The sequence below is a fragment of the Lycorma delicatula genome, chromosome 12 (genome assembly GCF_047948215.1).
Source record: "Lycorma delicatula isolate Av1 chromosome 12, ASM4794821v1, whole genome shotgun sequence".
NCBI classification, from domain to species: Eukaryota; Metazoa; Arthropoda; class Insecta; order Hemiptera; family Fulgoridae; genus Lycorma; species Lycorma delicatula.
The window spans coordinates 17,630,400-17,650,989 of record NC_134466.1 but is presented as its reverse complement, the minus strand read 5'-3'; the positions used below and the strand labels follow the sequence as shown (position 1 = coordinate 17,650,989).

General features: G+C 28.7%; 1 protein-coding gene across 1 annotated transcript in view; it reads left to right on the top strand.

Moving 5' to 3' along the window:
• The window catches only part of LOC142332979 (retinal guanylyl cyclase 1), a 424,869-nt gene extending 404,800 nt beyond the window's left edge, over window positions 1-20,069 (top strand). Inside the window, exons 15-22 of the mRNA XM_075379736.1 lie at window positions 2,788-2,937; window positions 6,401-6,572; window positions 7,493-7,633; window positions 10,894-11,086; window positions 14,870-15,041; window positions 15,514-15,606; window positions 16,314-16,491; window positions 18,957-20,069. Of these exons, the coding sequence (XP_075235851.1) occupies window positions 2,788-2,937; window positions 6,401-6,572; window positions 7,493-7,633; window positions 10,894-11,086; window positions 14,870-15,041; window positions 15,514-15,606; window positions 16,314-16,491; window positions 18,957-19,995 (2,138 nt within the window). The 3' untranslated portion in view covers window positions 19,996-20,069. The remainder of the gene's footprint in view (window positions 1-2,787; window positions 2,938-6,400; window positions 6,573-7,492; window positions 7,634-10,893; window positions 11,087-14,869; window positions 15,042-15,513; window positions 15,607-16,313; window positions 16,492-18,956) is intronic.
• Window positions 20,070-20,590: the final 521 nt, after the last annotated feature.

Genomic DNA, 20,590 nt, shown 5'->3' with positions numbered 1-20,590 from the left:
ATGTTTTAATTATTTTCCCTAAACAAAAGAGCGAATTGAGAAAAAGTGGTAAATGGTTTGGATTCAATGCTGGGAAAAAAATTCGCTTTGAAAGAATATGTGTAGATGAAAACCTATCGTAATTTATAATAGATTATTATCTTCTTTGGCACATTTTATTACCTTTGTTTACACTATTTATTTTCAAATTAGATTTTCCTCGTCGATGAATCCATACCGTTTTTGAAATTTGAAGTGTTTTTTAAATTTATTATTCTTCTTTTATTAAACATATCTACTACTTACTAAGATGAATAAAATAAAGATAATAGAACGCAACAAAATGAAGATAATCAGAATTTTGAATATAAAATATAATAATTTAGTAGTTACAGAATTTTTTTTAGTTAAGTAGTAAAACTACAAATAAGGGTGAAGTAAATAAAAATTGTTAAGCAAAATATACAAAGCTAGATTACTTTTATCTAGCAAAGAAATTTACTGGTATGAAACATAGGTTTAGTTGGTAGAAAAAAATTCTCAATAATATTTATAATGAATGCAGCTTTGTATGATAGTAAAACATGGTCAGTAGGAAAGCCAGAAAGGAAAAGAACAAAGTGTTGTATATGTACTACTATAGAAGTATATTGAAAATTAAGTTGGTTGGCAAAGTCCAAAATGAAAAGATTTTATGATGAAGTGGGGAAAAAAGAAGCCTGTGACAAATGCTTACTTAGAAGATGCTATGCTTAGAAGAGCTAGATCAGAAGGCCTACTAATCTTGTAAAGAGTTAGTGATGTTAAGGAATTCAGTGTTCATTAATTTATTAATTGAAAGAAGTGTAAAAGTTAAGAACTGCAGGGGATTACAAAGAATACATATAGCAAATAGCTAAAGATGTAAGGTGGTAGAATTAAAAGACAATCAGAGAGTAGAAGATACAGAAGGCATCAAATCAAGCAGGTGACTGATGTTAAAAAAATAAACCAGGATTGAAAACTGATGTAGTTTAGTTCTTAAAAGAAAAAAGAATTATTAATTATTCAAATTTATAAATCAAAATTGTTTGAACTTGTGTTTTATAACACATTATTTATAGAAATCATGTGTCACTCAATTATTTGATCAGATCTTTAAACCACATTTCCTTTTGTCAGATATCTCTGTTACTACAGAGTAAAACTAATGAATAACTTTGATTGTTAAAATAAATTTGATGAGCCATTAGAAAGTATGATTCATCTTTAATGAAATTTATGAATATATCGTATAATTATTCATATAATAGTAACTCAGTATTTCAAGGTTGTCATAATTCATTTCTTACATATTGGCTTAATGGAGGTAGTTTTTTATAAATAAATTTGGTTTAAGTTTAGTAATTTTTTGTACACACACATTCTCTCTCTCTTCTCCCTCAATCTCTCTTCTCCATCAATCTCTCTCTCACTCGCTCTCTCTCTTTCTTTCTTTTTTTCTCTCACTCTCTATCAAGCATTCCAAAATAACTAGATGATTTTGCAGCTACATTTTCATAAGATATTGATGAAATCATCTTGTTTAAATCAACTTGTATTGACAAGTTGATTTAAATAGTCTCTATATTCAAATTTGTTTTCCTATGCTTATATTCAACTGAATTTTTATCACAAATTTTTTTAAATTATAAATTTTTCAGTTTGTATAGAGAAGAAACAATACACGAACTGATGAAAAACTTGAGAACAGAGAAACTATCCAAAGAGAAAAAAGAAAAGATGTTACGACTCATTAATATAACACCATGTTTTTGGCAGAAATCAAAGATGTGTCAGAAGAAATACTGAAAACCATGGTTTCATTACTAGGAAAGAACTTTTTATCTAAAATTTAATAAAAATAAAGCAAAGGTTATGTTATGTCATAGAAAGGAGAATAATAAGGAATTAAATACTAGGACAGGTAAACACAATACATCAAAAGTAGGAGAATTTAGTTATTTATGAAGTAGAATTATAAAGAAATAAAATATTAAAGTAATGCAATTATAAAAATCAAACTTGCATGAGCAAAGGGAGATTTCATACAAAAGTGAAGTATGTTAGTACCCAATATAGATCTAAGAATTAGAAATGAATTAATCTAAATTTTTTTTCTGAAGTTTAGCATCTTATGTTAGTGAAACATGGAAATAGGAAAAACAAACAAAAAAAGAATAGAGGCCTTTGAAAAGTAATGTAGAAAATTAATTGAGTCAATAAAATTTAAGATGAAGAAGTCTTAAAACAAAATTTGTTAAGAAGAAAGAAATTGGCGGACTCTTATAAAGATAAATTAGGCTGTGTATTAAAAATCCATATAATTTGGTACTAGAAGGATTTGTAGAAAAGAAAAACTGTAAAGAAAGACAAAAACTACAATGTATAAGACAGATGATTGAAGATGTATGATGTACTAATTATGCTGAGGTTGAAAAAATAGAACACAATCAGAATGGACAGTAGGATCAAATCGGTCAGTTGGCTGACTGATGACTCCAAAAGAGATTGATGTTATCTTTCTATCGAAGATTATTCATATTCTGACAACAAATCTGAACAGCATACTTCATTCTTTTTCTTTCAGATTAATACCATACTTATTAATAATATTATTTTAATTAATGACTTGACCAACTCTTTCATATTTCTTTACTCATGTGAATCATGCTCATTTACGTAATTTCTTAATTAATATTAATCATTTTGCTATAAATAATTGAATTTTTATTATGAATACTGAAAATCCTTAAATAAAAAATATGATGTTTAATTATTTCCTTTTAGATCTTCTATGGACAGCACCAGAACTTTTAAGAAGTGAATCTCTTAGACTGCAAGGTACACAACCAGGCGATGTTTATAGTTTTGGGATTATAATGCAAGAAGTTGTAGTACGTGGTGAACCATTTTGTATGCTGGCACTTTCACCTGAAGGTAAGTTGTTATTGTTAAAAATTATTACTGTACATGCAGTACTAAATATTCAGTTTTCAAGTCTTTTTAAAATAGAAAAACAACTTAAATAAAGAAAATAGTTATTAACATTTTCATTTTCAAAATGCATGGAAATTATTATTCTAAAGGATTTTTCAGAACTTATTGTGCTGCTCATTCTTCAGTAAATTTACTAGTAGCATTGCGCTTTAAAAAGGTTAGCAAGTACTATGTAAAGTGATATATTTGATTTATACAAGTTTGCTCATTTAATATCTTGTTTATATCAATTTATTATGTTTGTAAATTTGATAATGTTGAAGTATATTAAAATTTGTATATTATTTATGTGTTGTGAATGTACATCCACTCTTTCCTATATAGCATTTAATGAATTGCTATAAACTTTTGTACTTCTTGGTTGTTTTTTATTAATTAATATGTTTTATGATCTTATTTAATTTTTGTAGTTTTGAAAGCAAGTTGATAACCTTAATTTTAAAAAAATGTTAGTAGTTACTGTCAGTGTAGAAATTATATGTTCTCAAGTTTGAAGCCATATAAAAAGCAAATTATCCACTTGATTTTAAATTAATTAATTTTATCAAAATTTACATAATTTTATTTTGCATTTAGTGATTTTAAACTTTTATTTTTTTAAGATGTTTTTTGCTGAGAGAACAGAAAAAGACACAATGTTTAGTATCCTGGTTGGTCTAGTGGTGAACGTGTCTTCCCAAATCAGCTGATTTGGAAGTCGAGAGTTCCAGCGTTCAAGTCCTAGTAAAGTCAATTTGGATTTGAATACTAGATTGTGGATACCAGTGTTCTTTGGAGGTTGGGTTTCAATTAGCCACACACCTCAGGAATGGTCTAACTGAAACTGTACAAGACTACACTTCATTTACACTCATACATATCATCCTCATTCATCCTCTGAAGTATTATCTAAACGGTAGTTACCGGAGGCTAAGTGATATGTACTGCTATAGCACTGCAGCCATAACAAGAAAGTATATATATTGTCAAAAAAAATCTAAAAAATTGTTTTTTTTTTTAAATTTTGTGTTTTAAGTTTTACTAAGGAGACATAAAAAAAAGATGTTTAACAAAAAAATTAGATTTAAATAAATTGTAAATAATTTGCAAAAAACTTTATTTCAATTTTTCTAAGTCCAAAATATCTATTTTTGTCAGACAGATGTTTGAGTGTATGTACGTACGTATGTTTGTTGGCCTGTATTTAGTCTTTGGACTCAGTTGATCAATTTTTTTCAAATTTAGTAGATGTACCAACTTCAAAAGAAGGTAATTAATTTTTATAAAAATTTTGCCCATCTCCTTGGCGGAGTGGTAGCATCTTGGTCTTTCAACCAGAGGTTCTAGGTTTTGAATCCTAATTAAGCAAGGCATTTTTCATGTGCACAAATTTCTATATTCCACATGCAAGCTTCAGAGCTTCTGTGTAAATCATCAACCAAAAAATAAAAATATTAGAAGAAGAGATAGGGGTGTTTTGTTCAGAATAAAATTTCAGTTTTTTATCTTTACTGGGGCACTTCAGAAAACATTTTTCATACAGAAGTTGAAGGTTTTTTATCAAGATCATAAATTACAACAAACTTTTATTTAATCCCCAAAAAATGAATTTAAATATTTTTTTCTTTTTTAGCTTTATCTCGCTTTAGAAAAGGAGTAAATGAGAGTTTTTTGAATCTATATTTTCTACATCAGTAGGCCTTCAAACTATTATAAAGCATTTTACCCATCCCACTCCAATGGTATGTAATAACAAAAAAACATACTTTTAACTATAAAAAAATTGTTTTAAAATGTATCTTAAATCAACACTAGATACCCATCACATTTGAAATATAAAAACCTTAATATTTTGGTAACCCTTATCTTTAGAAATTTTTTTTTTTTAATTATCCAAAACCTTTTACCTCCTTCCTAGAAAAATTACAAGTTTGTTATTTAGAACAATGGCTATATCTTTATATTTTATAAACAATTTAAAAATTTTTTTTTATATTTTTTATCACCACTTAATGATTATTTTCTTAAAAAGTAGTTTTACCTGAATGTTTCCCTTTGAGTATGGGAGAGCCCCAAAAATGAAAAAAAATATTCGCATTTTAAAATGTTTAACGCTAAAAACATATTTTGTTAAACAATAGTCACTAAAATACTCGTAATTTAATATCTATCCACTGATGGCGGAGTTTCCAAATTATTTAAAAAATACATTTTTTCAACTTTCAAGTCCTCTACAAGTATAGAAATAATCACTTTTTTGTATTTATTTATTTATTTAACTATGTATCATAAAATTGGAAATAAATATTTTTGCATAGAACAAGGAAAAGAATTCATAATTTTGGTTATTGTTTTTCAATAAAAAGGAATAGTTTATCATAAAGATACAAGTAGAGCTTTATGATTAAATTGAAAAAATTAATTCCATAACTTGACCAGCATAACAAGGAAAGTTATGCAATTCATTGCTGACCTTATTTTTCAGTCTTCTATCATCTAGTTTAACTTAATCACCATTCAGATGATTCCATGCTGTCTAGTCAATGAGAAACTTGTCATGTTGGTGCTATAGAACAGAGAGCAAATATCAAATGCTATTTTAAATTATTTATTTGATGAGGCAAAAGTGTAGGAAAAAAATGTTTATGCACAAATATTCAGATTGTTTGTATGATTAAAAACTGGTAAAGAAACTTTTAAAGTTAAGACAGTCTAGATTTCTTTCAAATTGTTTCTTTGAAAGAAACAATTCCCCAAATTTTAGAGAACTGTTCCCAAATTGTAGAAGTAGAGGAAGTACAATTAGAAGATATCTTCTTGGTTTTTTGCTGATACAGTTCCTTCTTCACAATAATGTACTTGTTTAGTAGTTATTAGGCATTTTTTCTAAGAATAAACATTGCTCAATCATCTACCCCATTTTAAAGAGTATCATTTTGATAATATTGAAAACTTTATTTAAATATAGCATCAAGTCTGAAGATCATACTAAAAGAAGACTATTAGAAATTATTTCAGTCATTGCTAGATCATTCCATTCTTTCAGCAATACAGAAATTAAGTGCTTAAACAAAATGTTGGTACTATTCAATTGTTTTGTTCCTAAATAATTTCATTAAATCTATTTCATTATTTAATGGCTGAATTGATTTTAACTGTTGAACTCATCCGTTAAATTAAATATTGATAAATAATTATACAAAATAATTAAGTCTTATTAAATTGCTCCATCTCTTTCAATAGAAAATGAAATTAAAATTGCATCTCTGTTATAGAATCGCATAAAAATATTAAACTTTACTTACTGGAAATAATATGATAGACATTGCAGGTAGGTTCATGTTTATATTTTACAGCTATAATATAACAATAGCTTATATTTAGGTTGCCTATATTAAAATGTAATTTATGAATATTTTTATAGAAATCATTGAAAAAGTTAAAAAGCCACCTCCACTGATAAGGCCTTCAGTTAGTAAAGGTGCAGCACCACCTGAAGCGATCAATATAATGCGTCAATGTTGGGCGGAACAAGCTGATATGAGACCTGATATGAATGCTGTATATGATCTTTTTAAAACTCTTAATCATGGCCGGTAAGTGTAAATTAGCAATGCTTTTATAATATACTTGTTGTACAGTTCTTAAAAATTGACTTAAGTCACTGACTTTAGATAATTTCCCCATCGTTAACAAGAAAGTAAACTTCTTTCAATTTGACTGTTCTAAAACATATAAAATATATCAGTTAGTATCTTGGAAGTTGAATGGAATGAATAAGGAAGAAATATCAGAAACTAAAACATGATTATTGAAAAAGTTTTTGTAGATAATTGAAATCAAACAACACTGGTATTTTTTCACGCCTTGTTGTTGGCACTTGTTAATTGCTATCGTCATTCACAGTCATTGCCACTTTAATATTTATTTTTTTTAAAAATAAACAACAAAGAATTTTCTCAAAAAATATTTCTTCTGATCTACAAAATATAAAAGTAAAATTTACAAACAATCAATCTAAAACACAAAGGATTTTAATCAGTGAGAAAGTGGGAAAATAAAATATTTCACACATTATAACGAAACAACAAAAGTGAATGTCTAATTAGATTAAGTCCAAGTGTAAAGAATTTGAAAATTTGTTGGATTAACAGAAATGATTGCTCAAATATGGGGTGAGTTTAAATACTGTGTACATATATCCTGTGCATCAAGAAGAGGTCACATTGAGCATTTGTAAAATTCTAAGTAAAATTTCATATTTAAACATGTATTCTATAATTCACCACAAGGTTTTATGTTCATTCATTTAAAAAAAAATGCCTTTTGAAATGCGATGATTTTTTTTTGATACACAGTCAATTTTGAAATATTTTTTTTATTTACCCAGATTATTTACACGTTAAATTTTATCTTTAGTTTTTTTTTATATATAGATATATAATTATATGCATGTATGTGTTTGCTGCCTCTCTTGATGAAAGAAGATCTATAAAAAATATCAAATTATTTACAGGAAGGTAAATTTTGTTGATACAATGTTTCAAATGTTGGAGAAGTATTCAAATAATCTTGAAGATCTTATAAGAGAACGTACAGAACAACTTGATATGGAAAAAAAGAAAACAGAACAACTGTTAAATCGAATGCTACCAAGGTATGTTATAAACAAAGATGAAAATACAGTTATAGTTTTTTTTTTTAAGACTCATAATATATATACATTCATTAAGACAAATCTGGTCTTTTAACATGTTTAAACCCCAAATTAACATTGACGTATACTTTTCTATTTTCAGTAGATTAAAAATTCTGAATCCTGTATGTGCTTATATTTTGTTTAGATTTGAAACCTTTGCTTAAAAAAAAAATCACTTATTTCTAAAAAAATAGCGATATTCAACTCTGTCAAACCAGACCGCAGATCTGTTTTTATGAAACACCACAATATTTTGGCTTACGAGAAAGGACCAAATAATAAAGGGTTTAGGAAATTTCAGATTCTCTCATGGCTCACTAGCGCTACTAGTTATGACAGTATAGCTACAACACTCTAGGACACATGTTGCAGAGTTGCCTCTGTATAGTGAGTTGTAGGAACAGTTTGTAAATAAGTATCGTATACGTATTCGGTTAATCATAGTTCATTCTTGTGTGTTTAATGTAATAGCTACTAGATTTAAGTCCACTTAATATTCCTACTGTGAACATAAGCCTGTTCTAAAGGGCCCCTATGAGAAATACAATAGGGTCATGTCAAATATATAGATAGCATCAAGCAGTGTAAGTGCAGCTCACGGTTTACTCAGAGGCCTAGTGTGATGACTTCAAATTCAAACTAGTTTGATTTTGTATCGCTGGTTTACTTCAACCAACTCTGTGATCAGTTCATACAACATGATTTGACCTTGTACAAACCTTTTTATGACTTCCATAAAAAGATGATATTCACCAAATTCCTACTGTTTTTCTGTAAACCTGCAGTTACTTAAGTTAATTGTTAACTGCCACTTCATTGCTGAAGACATCTCATCACTGTTTACTAGTGTCAGATATAATGATTAAAATAATAAAAATCTTTAAATTAGAATATTACTAACGTCCTTGCTGGCCCATCAAGTATGACTGAAGCAGAGTAGATCACCTCCTCATTATGTTCTGCCAATCCCAACCATGAACAATGCTTCCACCTGCATGGCAAGCAATACCATCACTAAGATTTACACATTATGTCTAATCTTCTTAAGATTAGAGCAACTTTATAATCTTGCATAATACTTGCAATGAATAGATTGACATTTCCAACTGATATTAGTGCACATTGTTGGGTAGAACAATGAATGCATTACTGTATGTTTCCTAATGTTTCCTAAGGTCACCCATTTACACGACAAGCAGCAATACTCATCGGTTATTGTTAACTTTATTGCAAACAGTTAAAAAATTTATAATCCAGTGATACCTGAACCATTCTGTATCAAATAAATAAGTCTTTTATTTTAATCTGAACATAATAATCATTTTACAAATCAGATTGTTATAAGATAAATAGTAAATATAAAAATATTAATTATAAGATGAAAAGTAGATATGATTAAAGCGTATATTAATTATTTAAATATAAACATGAAATAACGATAAGAATTACAATAAAAATTATATTTTACAACATAAAATATATTAAATTAAAAATTATTAAAAAATGACTACATAATAATTCACAATTCAGAAGATGCTACTAAAAATTACTTAGAGCACATATTTACATATGTATTGGATGGTATAGAGAAAAATCAGGGATTTTTTTTCTTTCAATACTAATACTTAAAAATTCATAGATATTTTTTCCATTAAAGAAAATTATTTAATTATACGAGTATTTTAAATAAATTAGTGAAAAAACTTTTCAAATGTTTAGTAATTTAACTTATATTAAAAATGGCTATAGAACCGTAATATTTCATACTTCAAAGTTAAATCAACAGTTATTTTACATTTATTTATTCTTTAAAAAATAACTTATAAATTATATTGTAATATACGAGGTCTGTTCAAGAAATACGTAGATGTTTGAATTGCTCAGGTCCAGTTGGTTCCAGTCAAATCCGCTTGGCGTCGCTATGTTCATACAGATCAGCTGATTACAATACAATGCTGTTTTTTGATTGCAAATATCATTATTGGTCGCTTAGCTACGCGGTTGTTTGTGAAGTGTGTTTTTTTGTTTGATGGATTTTAGAATGAGCGACTTGAACGAGCAAAGAGTTGCTGTGAAATTTTGCATTAAACTCAGAAAATCTGCGAGTGAATCTTTTGATATGCTCAAGATGGCTTACAGCGACGTTGCTATGAAGCGTGTGACATGTTTTAAGTGGCATGGATGTTTTAAAGATGGTTATCAGTCGATTGAAGATGACGAGCGTCCTGGACGTCCTTCCATGTCAACTGAAGACTCACACATAGATAAAATCAACACCCTCGTTCAGACAAATCGACATCTGGCCATCAGAGAGCTTGCTGAAGAGCGTGGGATATCAGTTAGATCATGTTACAAGATTTTGACCAAAAAATTGAAGATGCACCGTGTTGCTACGAAATTTGTTTCACGCCTGATGATGGACGACCAAAAATCCCATCGTGTCCAGGCTTGTCGAGAATTGCTTGAACGTTCAGAAGAAGATGAAAAGTTCTTGTCGAGGATCATAACAGGTGATGAATCTTGGGTGATCGAAACGAAGGTTCAATCGTCCCGGTGGGCGGGTTAACATCTCCTAGACTAAAAAGAGCTCGCCAAATTTGTTTCAATGTGAAGGTGATGTTGATAGTTTTTTTTGATGCTCAGGGCGTAGTCCATGACTACCTCCCCTAAGGCTCCACAGTGAACCAGACTTACTACATTGAAGTTCTCAAACGTCTGCAGGATGCTATCCGGTGGAAAAGGCCAGAAATGTGGAAGAGTGGTGACTGGTTTTTCCATCATGACAACTCTCCAGCCTATTCAGTCCTCAGACCTCGTGAGTTTTTGGCCAAACACTCAATCACTGTTCTTCCCCATCCACCCTACTCGCCTGACCTCACTCCTTGTGACTTCTTCTTGTTCCCCAAACTCAAAAGACCTTTGAAAGGAACAAGATTTGAGACAATTCCCAAGATCGAGGCAGATGCGATGAAGGAACTGAAGAACATCACAAAAGAAGTGTTCCAGGACTGTTTACAAAAGTGGAAACACCGTTGGGATAAGGGTGTGCTTCGGGGAGGAGAGTACTTTGAAGGGGACCCAGACAAGTAACTTCTAAAGTACATTTTCTTTTATGACATTAGTATACGTATTTTTTGAACAGACCTCGGTATTAGTGATAATTATTATAAGAATTTCATGTAATAATAAAATTTATGTTATTTTATGTTGAAATTCAGTTCAGTCGCTGAAAAATTAAAATTGGGAATGCCAGTTGATCCAGAAGATTTTAGTGAAGTAACTATATACTTTTCTGATATCGTTGGGTTTACAACAATATCTGCATATTCCACACCATTTGAAGTAGTTGATCTGCTTAATGATTTGTACACTTGTTTTGATGCTACGATTAATGCCTACAATGTATATAAGGTGAATTTTATTATAATTTTATTTGAGTTATCAATGATTGTTAATTCTAATAATTAGGTCCTGAAGTCTTGTCTTTATACAAGCTGCAAGTGAGACTGTCTATTTTTCATTGTTGCATTTGCACAATAGGTGGAGTGGCATGGCTGTTAGAGCCTGGCTTCCATTTAATCATCCTTCTCAGAGTTTGGTTTTCAGAAACTCATAATGTGAACAAAGCAGTTAGTTCCAATGCAGTAGTTAAACTAGTTGTTGGTAAACAGGTGCTAATATAAAAATTATTAAAAAGACTGCTGATTAATTTACAAATTAATGTTGAAAAAATTAAGCAAAACTGTGCCCTAAGAATAAAAATAAAAAATAAGTAAAAAACAAATAAGAATATTATGAGGTAAAAAAATAGCCCATGCAAAAATTCATAGAATGATATTTAGTTATTGTATACCTTAAACTGTATTAGAATAAAATAGATACAAAACATTTTGAATAAAGGAAAGATTACATTTAATTGACATTTCTACTCTTTTAATGAAAATGTTAATGTGTAATGTCTTTTAATGTGTGTGTGTGTGTGTGTGTGTGTGTGTGTGTGTGTGTGTGCGCGCGCGCGCGCATGTGTTTATCCTGTGTCAATTTTTTTATAAATACAAGATGTGTTTGATAAGTCCATGCAAAAATAAAGAAGACAGTTTTTGAAGAAAAATATTTTTTAATTCTCAACTTAATCTCTTTTTAAATGAATACACTTAGTCCAGTAATGCTCAAGTTTTTTATTCATACTTATAGTATGATTAATTCAAGTCTTCAAAATAGGCAGATTTTTCAGCAATAATTTTATTGTTATGAATAAATCTCTTTCCAGCAAGTCACTTCTTCATATTTAGAAACAGATAATGATTCGATGGTGAGGAGGGAGAGATTCAGAAAATTTTGTTATGTAATTTGAATAATTTTGCTGTTATAATCACAAAAGAGTTAGCCGGTATATTGTTTTATAGAAAAAGAATCTTCAGATTCATCACATATTCCCACATTTTCTTTAATTTCCTCATACAGACAATCCAGCATAGTGCAAATATTGCCTAGTTATTGTTTTACCCTTCTCCAAATAGCCAATGAAGATTATGTCATGAACATCCCAAAAGACAATGGTCATCATCTTTCTTACTGACAAAACACTTTCTGGAACGATTTATCCAACTGCAATCCATTGTTTTGACTATTCCTTAGTTTAGGCCAGTAGTGATGCAACCAGCTTTCATCAATTGTTATGAAATGGTAAAATATTTGTCTTCATTACACTGAAACAGCCCTAAACCAGCCTTAGAAATATTTACTTATTCGTGCTTTTGGTCAATTGTGAGCAAACACGGCACCCACTTGCAGGCAGTTTTTTAATATATTCTTGAAAAACACCCATTCATTTGCGATGCCTATTAGCAATATCATGCACGTTTACTTTTTTATCTTTCATCACCATATAATGATTTTTTTCAATATTCTCAGCAATTGCAATTTCAACAGGCCATCTGGATCATTTGTGCTTATTGGCCACTCAAAAAATAACCAAAACGCTTCTAAAATTTTCTAATTAATGGAACTGACTTACCATTATATATATATATATATATATATATAGAGCTTTCTAAAAATTCAAATAATTTATCAACAATCTGACAACTGTGCCAATTAAACTCAAAATCCTAAACCTAATCACCAAAACACAGTTACAGAAAAACCTAAAAAAATAATACAAAAAGTTGACTTTCACAGGATCCCGCATCATCAGTCAGTACATAATTTTACAATTACATCAAAAAAACAAAAACAAAAAATAAAAACTTAAAAACTGGAATCCAACTGGTCACTGCCAACTGGAACTGGCAGTGTAGTTGTGTTGTTCAAGTTTTGTGGTTGTTAGGGTTTATTTTTCAACATTTTTTAGTTTTTAATTCTCATTTGTTTTTGGATGCAATTGTAGAATTATTTACAAACTAATGATGTGGGATCTCATGAAAGTTGACTTTTGGTATTATTTTTTTTACGTTTTTCTGTTACTGTGTTTTGGTAGTTAAGTTGTTGTTTTTTGATATAAGTATATTTATATATATGTACATATATAGGCCAGTTAGCTTTATAAAGGCCAGTTTTACCTTACAAAAAGTATTGTTTAATCACAAAATTTATTTTGTACATTTTACCGAAATCATAACTCTTGATTGAACAAAAGACTGGCAACAGCGGAATTATGAATGTATCTCATTGAAATTTTACGTGTACTTCTAGCAGAAGTGAGAGAATGAGCTCACTAATATACTACAAGCACCACATCTTGAATACATAGATTTATCAAATACCCCTCATATGGTATATTTTTTGAAATGTAACTGCTGAAAAAATCAACATATTTATCTTTATTTCTAAAAGTTAGAAGCACAAACGGTAGATATCATGGCATTTTCTTTATTTGTAGTCTTGATTCAACATATTTTTATTGAAGTAATTGTATTTTTATGCAAGTGAGAATATTTTAAAGCTGTTAATGTAATAGCTGTTGTTAGTAAAAAAAAGATTGCATTTCACATGCATATTTGCCATTGTGGTGATAACATCATATCGTATAAACTGGTTTATTTTCCGTTTTCTTCTTTTTTTACTATTTATTTATTTATTAAAATGCTTAATGAATCATTAAAAGTATATAATATTCTATTTACACTGCTCAACTGTAGTGACAATGAAACTAATAATTCAGATGTTTCAGATACTGACAGAAACACTTCCACATATTCAAAGACTATGTCAGAAATTATGAATTTGAAATTATTTCTGAATACATTTTAGGTTATTTATGAGACAATAGTATGAATTTATATACTTACAGTGATAGTAATCTGTTGAAAAAATTACACACAGAATGAAGTAATCCCACCTGGAAATAAGATTAGATTAGACTTGGAAATAAGAACCTAGATATTTGTGTAGTGGATGTTTGCCCTAGTAACATATACCATCACAAACCTTTAGTGATGAGTTTGTGTCCACCAAAAATTCTCTTTCTATTGTAAATTATAATCTATTCTTCACACATTCAAATACTGTAAAATTTTAGATAAGTAACCACGAAAATGTGCTCTATAAAATGTATCTATCATTTTCTTTTTGTATTCAAAGTTATAAATTTTCAATTTAATTTCAAAAAACAAATTTGTTATATATTTATATTATTTTATATTTTAATTATCACAGATAATATATAAAACTTTCATACCTACTATTTAAAAAAATTCAAGAAAATTAATTTTAAAAAGATTGTTATACTACTTATATATATATATATATGCAAATAGCCAAAGCTAATTAAAAAATTACAAAATTCTATAAACATCCCATCCTATCAATAGAGAACATTACTACTGCTACTTCTAGGATTAATAACATTGACTTCTAGGATTAAGAACAGCCGCACCAACTAGGTGAACAGTGCTGACCACTAGCCACTGGATACCAGAACAGACACTGGTGGATTTATGTAGTATTTGGTCTGCTCTTAGTATTTCATTTCCCCAGTACCATCCATATCTGGAAGGCTTTGCCCTATTCACCACCTGGGGAGGTGTCTGATGGAGGATCTAATAACACCACATATTAATGTTAAATATAAAATTAACATTATCAATGGTAACTTTTAATTATCATTAGATAATGATAATTTTACATTTAACAATTTAAAGTATAATCGTATCAAAAGACTAATAGTAGGTTTTGGTTTTAATATTTTTGTAGGTTGAAACAATTGGCGATGCGTACATGGTTGTTGGTGGATTACCTGTAAGAATAACTGATCATGCTGATCAAGTAGCTACAATGGCATTAGATCTTTTACATCAAAGTGGACAATTTAAAATAAGACATTTACCATATACACCTTTACGTCTTCGAATTGGTCTTCATACAGGTAAATTTTAAAACTAAAAATGTGTTTTCTTTGATTTCACTTCTGAAGTAGAACTTTTTTAACCTGAATTTTGAGCTTTGAATTTTTCCTTGTTATAAAACTAAAAATATTTGAAAGTCGTTACTTTTATATTATGGTACCTTTTCCCTCATACTAGCTTATTTGTAAGCTTTTGTAATGAATTAATTCATTAATCAAATAAATATGATAATTTTATAATTGTAATTTATTTTTTAAGAAAACTGTCAATTGTTTCCCAATATAAATAACATTTCTAATGGTTTTTATATTAAAAAACAATCATAAAGTCAGTCCAAAAGTTTGGACTCAGCTTAAGCCAGTTTCATATACATATATAATGCATTTTTTTATTAATAAATTGATGTATTTTGAATTTAGTAAATTAATTTTGAACCTTCCTTTATCAAAATTTCTTTTGTATTGCTTTATTTATTTATTTTTTTTTTTCAAGGACCATGTTGTGCTGGTGTAGTTGGTTTGACAATGCCTCGTTACTGCCTGTTTGGTGACACAGTTAACACGGCATCAAGAATGGAATCGTCAGGTACTGTATAGTTATTTTTACAAAAAAGATAAATTTAATATAAATTAAATAAATTAGTAAAGGTATGAGGCAATCCATTCAGAAACAGAACTGCTTCCTTCTGCTCTTCATCACTTGTAAAGCTTAATCACAAGTATCTTACAGGGTTTTAATTGATTTATTTTTTTTGTTAGAGTTATTTTTATGTTATGTAGGTGGTCTTTTTTTATGTTTTCTTGTTTATAATTTTATAAAAAAGTAATAAATTTATTATAATTTACTGAAAATTTAATGTTTTTTTTTTTTTTTTTTGTAAAGAAGAGGTGTAAAATTTTTAGGTAACTTTTAATTAATTTTAAATCTAACTAACTTTTAATAAGATAACTTTTAATTAGATTTATTAGATTTTAATCTACTTAATTATTAGCTTTTATAAAAATTTGTCTGAAAATAAATAGTATAATCTAAAACACTTGTCTAGAAATTAGCCCACACTTAAAAGATTAAATTACAGTCTTTGCATTGCAATATGTTAAAATTGTGATAAGTATTCGTATTTAAAATAAAAATTGATTGGAAAAAAATATACAGAATTTATAGCAGATTTAATGTTGTAAGTGCTACTTGCTTTAACATACTTTTATTTTTTTTCAGTCAAAGATTTAAATATAGACTAAAAAGGTTTTTAAATGTTAACAGTTAGTTAATTTTTTCTTCTTTATTTTCAGGATCAGCATGGAGAATTCATATATCTGCAGCCACAAAGGAAAAATTGGATGAAGCTAGCGGTTATTGTTTGGAGTATCGTGGTGAAACTGAGCTTAAAGGAAAAGGGAAAATGCATACGTACTGGTTACTAGGAAAACAAGGTTTTAATAAAGAATTACCTTCTCCACCACCTATTGGGTAATTTATCAGAGTATTTTTTTTTTTTAAACCTATCAAAATTCATTTATTTACATTTTGTTTGAGTACTATCAAAATACTTTATTGTAATATTTTTGAAGTCCTCATTTGCATCATCAGTAAAACAATTAAAATAGTTATTACATATTATGTTAAAAAGTAATCTTCACATAATCAACATTGAAATTAATCATATAATAAAATAAAATCAAAATACAAGGATTCTTCAATAATTAGACAAATAACATTCAAAATGGGCTTATATGCTTGATCAACTAATAAACCAATAATTTGATTGGGTAATGATTAATTCACCACATAAGCTCAAAGCTTTTAAGTGGGAATATGGGATGGAAATTTTATATATGAAAAATTGCAATCCCTGATTAGGATTCGATGGTTTTAGATACATTATAACACTGCATGACATGACATCGCGTTACAATTTGACTCATAATTAACTTCATTTTTTGCAAACAAAATTAAGATTAGATTATTAAAGTGTGATTCTAACTATAATTGTTATCAAAATTTATTTTTACATGTTTATTTTTTACATGCTTCCAGAGAAAGTCATGGGTAAGTATATTTTAATAACTATAGTTTAATAATAAAGAAGTAAATTTTTTACTTGCTTGATATTATTGAGAACTGGCATATATTAATTTATTAATGGTTACTGAGTAAGTTTGAAATTACAAAAAAAAAACGTTTACTCATTCATTTAAATAATGGTATAAAATGAAACGAATAATAAGGTCTGTTAAAGTGAAATTCTTTAAAAGGAGTAATTTTAAAGAGAAATTTATTATCTGGAATTATAGTTTATTTTTCATACTTAATGTCATGCTTAATGAAATTTGACTTTGAGATTTTAATACCTCACAATAGTACCTGTCAATAATACCTCACAATAATTATGCTTATTTAATCCAAATCTGGTGAGAATAATTAAAAACTCTGTTGATTAAAATATAATAAACTGGTACCATGCGTTTTCTAATTCAATTAAAAGTAAATTAACAAATACAATTAAACGTAATGCTACTATTAAAAGTAAATATCATTAACTGGATTGAACTAGAATTCAAATGTTAATCATCCGCATTGATATGAACTGTTATTTGAGGAAAAAATTATGTAAGTTAAGTTTGTTATTTGAGCGCTTGGATCAAATGCAGCATCTTTTATATCAGTTGAAAGGTTTTGTCTTTAAGATGAACTCACACTCTCCTAAATAAAGTGGTGAACCATTAAACAGGTTTTTATTATTCTGAAAACAAGAAGATATAATAGTTTGAATAAAACTCTAACTGGAAGTAGCCTCAACTTACAAAATTAAATTTTTCTACAACAGCACACAAAGACAAAAGAGTAAAACATAATAAATGATTCTTTAGTGACTCCCTCAGATGTAAAAAAACAAGAAACTCGGTTGTGTGCTAAAAAAGTCATTGAAAAATCATTAAGAAAAATTAAAGAATGGAATACATTAAAAACAACCAAAATCATAAATACAAATAATCTGAAAATGATAGTATAGAAAATGTCCCTCTTAAAATAATACTTTAAAATACAAAAATTAATCTTGCTATCGTTAAAATTAAAGAGTTACCCATTGTATCCTAATTTCAGCTGATGGATTACTGCACAGCAGCTGTCACTAACAATTAACATCACTATAGAATATCTTTTATTTGCCGTAGCTTATTGTCAGCAATGGCAATCATTGTCACATGCCTCTTTAATTAATGTTTTTCACAGCCAGTGCAATTGGACTAGATCACCCACTCATGATATTAATATGGTTGAGCAAGTGGAATATTTCTTGGTGGCTAGATTAGTTCATTCATTTCCATAGATTCAAACAAGGCTAGAAATCCAATGAAAATCTGCACTTTTATTGTGGTTATTTAGAATCAAGATAGATACGTGTGTGTCCAAAAATATTATAAAATATTTTATAACCATAATTTTATGACAAAAAAGAAATATCTGTGAAGGGGTAAACAGATACAAGATTTTTCCAGAAACAAATAGTTATCACTTATGTAGGAACTTCACAGATATTTATACTTTTAATACTTTGTTGTCCCAGGAACTTCACCTGGGACAACAAAGTATTTGTTCTGATGCCAAAGAAATACCATATGATTGGCTTGTTCTTTATGTTTGTGTTTCATAAGAATTATAATTTGTTTTTTTTTTTAAATATGGATTGTTGTTCCAATGTGAGTTATTTCTTTATAGTTTACATCTTATAACCCTGAAACTTACGGATGGGATATGCAATTGAATTTTTGTACCAAGTGATAAAAATTCCAGTGCCAACTCATATTTATTCAAACCTGGAACTTTCCAGATGAAAAACAAAAATACTAGCACTTCACCAAAGAAGTTGACTTGGTGGTTACATCTTTCACATTACAGTTTTCTGATTAATATTTTTTTCTTTTTCTTTTTAGATTAGATGAACGTCTAATATTATATGGTCGTACTGGTGGTCCAGTTGAAGCAGCAGGAACATCTTCATCAGGAGCACGCACACCAAAGAAATTTAAATCAGAAGACAGTAATAGTTCATTCGAATTGAACGATGTACTCAACATAAATCAAACTACATTGACCCCGACAAAAGAAAAAGATAAATCAAGTCGTCCCAATTTAATATATCAGTTATCATTAGATCCTGGATTATTAGTCGAAAATAAGATTAATAAAAATAATGATAATAATGAATTATTATCTATCGATAACAATAGTTGTTCAAATATTAATAATCGTAAACGATGGAGTTCTAGACGGCAGATGACGTTTGATCATGGCGGAAGTAGTTCTTCTATGATGGGTGGACATAATTTTGATCAAGACGATCAACGTTTTTGTAGTAATAAAAATGTGTTATCTGTTATTAAAAATACATCAGATAGTTTAGATATTACTAGCAGTAATAATAAAGGTAATATAAATAATGAACTTCGCTCATCAACAAGTATACGGTCAGGTATATCTACACCATTATCTACATCAGATTTTAATGTTGATATTCTTGGTGTTTCATTTGTAAATACATCAAAAAGTTCATCGAATCTGTCTTCAATGAATTTAGGTCATAGACGTATAGGCAGTACTGGTGGTGTTACTGGAGGAAGCGGTGTTGATGTGAATGATCTAAGTACACCATACAACCACTACCGTTGTTTATCACCAAGTAACGGTAAAAGTATTACCAGTGGTACACGCACAAGTAATCTATCATCTAGGTTTTTAAAAAGACAGTTTAGTATGGATAGAGAAGATATTTTAAGTTCAGAACCGCAAAATATAAAATCATCATCTCATAATATGCAGTCAGCAAGATTATTTAAACAGAATTCAGCTGGTGCTGCACATGACCTTGAACGTATTGAAGAAATACCATCTTCTCTAAGCAGTAGTTATAAACATAGATCTAATTTACCAATATTTAGTTCACATTCTGCTTCTGTAGAATCATTAAATTAATTTGTTTTTTTGAATGTTTACCATTAATTAAATGCAGTATAAAATTAATTTTTAACATACAAACTGTTACAAAATTCCTACCCAGTGAATGAAACCAACATACAATTTACTTTGACTGACATTTGTATTCAAACTGTCTTCCTTATTTATTTACAGACTACTGTAGACACTGTGAAATATTCAGCAAGAGCAATCTGTTTAACAAGTCTACAATCTTAATTTTTTTCCATGAGATCAATAATTGCATCTTTTAGTTCTCAAGTGTGGTTTGGTTTACGGCATGTTCTTATCTTATGCAACACTCTAAACAAAAAGTCTATAGGTCATGAAGTGTGGTGATCTTGGTGGTATTTCTATGAACCCCTGTCATCCGATCACTTTGCTGTCAAAAATTTCATTAATATAGTAATGCAACCATGATAAGAGAGTGTCAACATGGTGAAAGTATAAATTATCAAAACTCATTCTGGCTGTAGAACAGTATAAGTAACTAATAGTTCCAGTTACATTTCTTCTGTTACTATAACTCAAAATACCATGATCTGAGCACATTTTTGCAGGATATTCCACTCCAAAACTATTTCAACAGACTGGA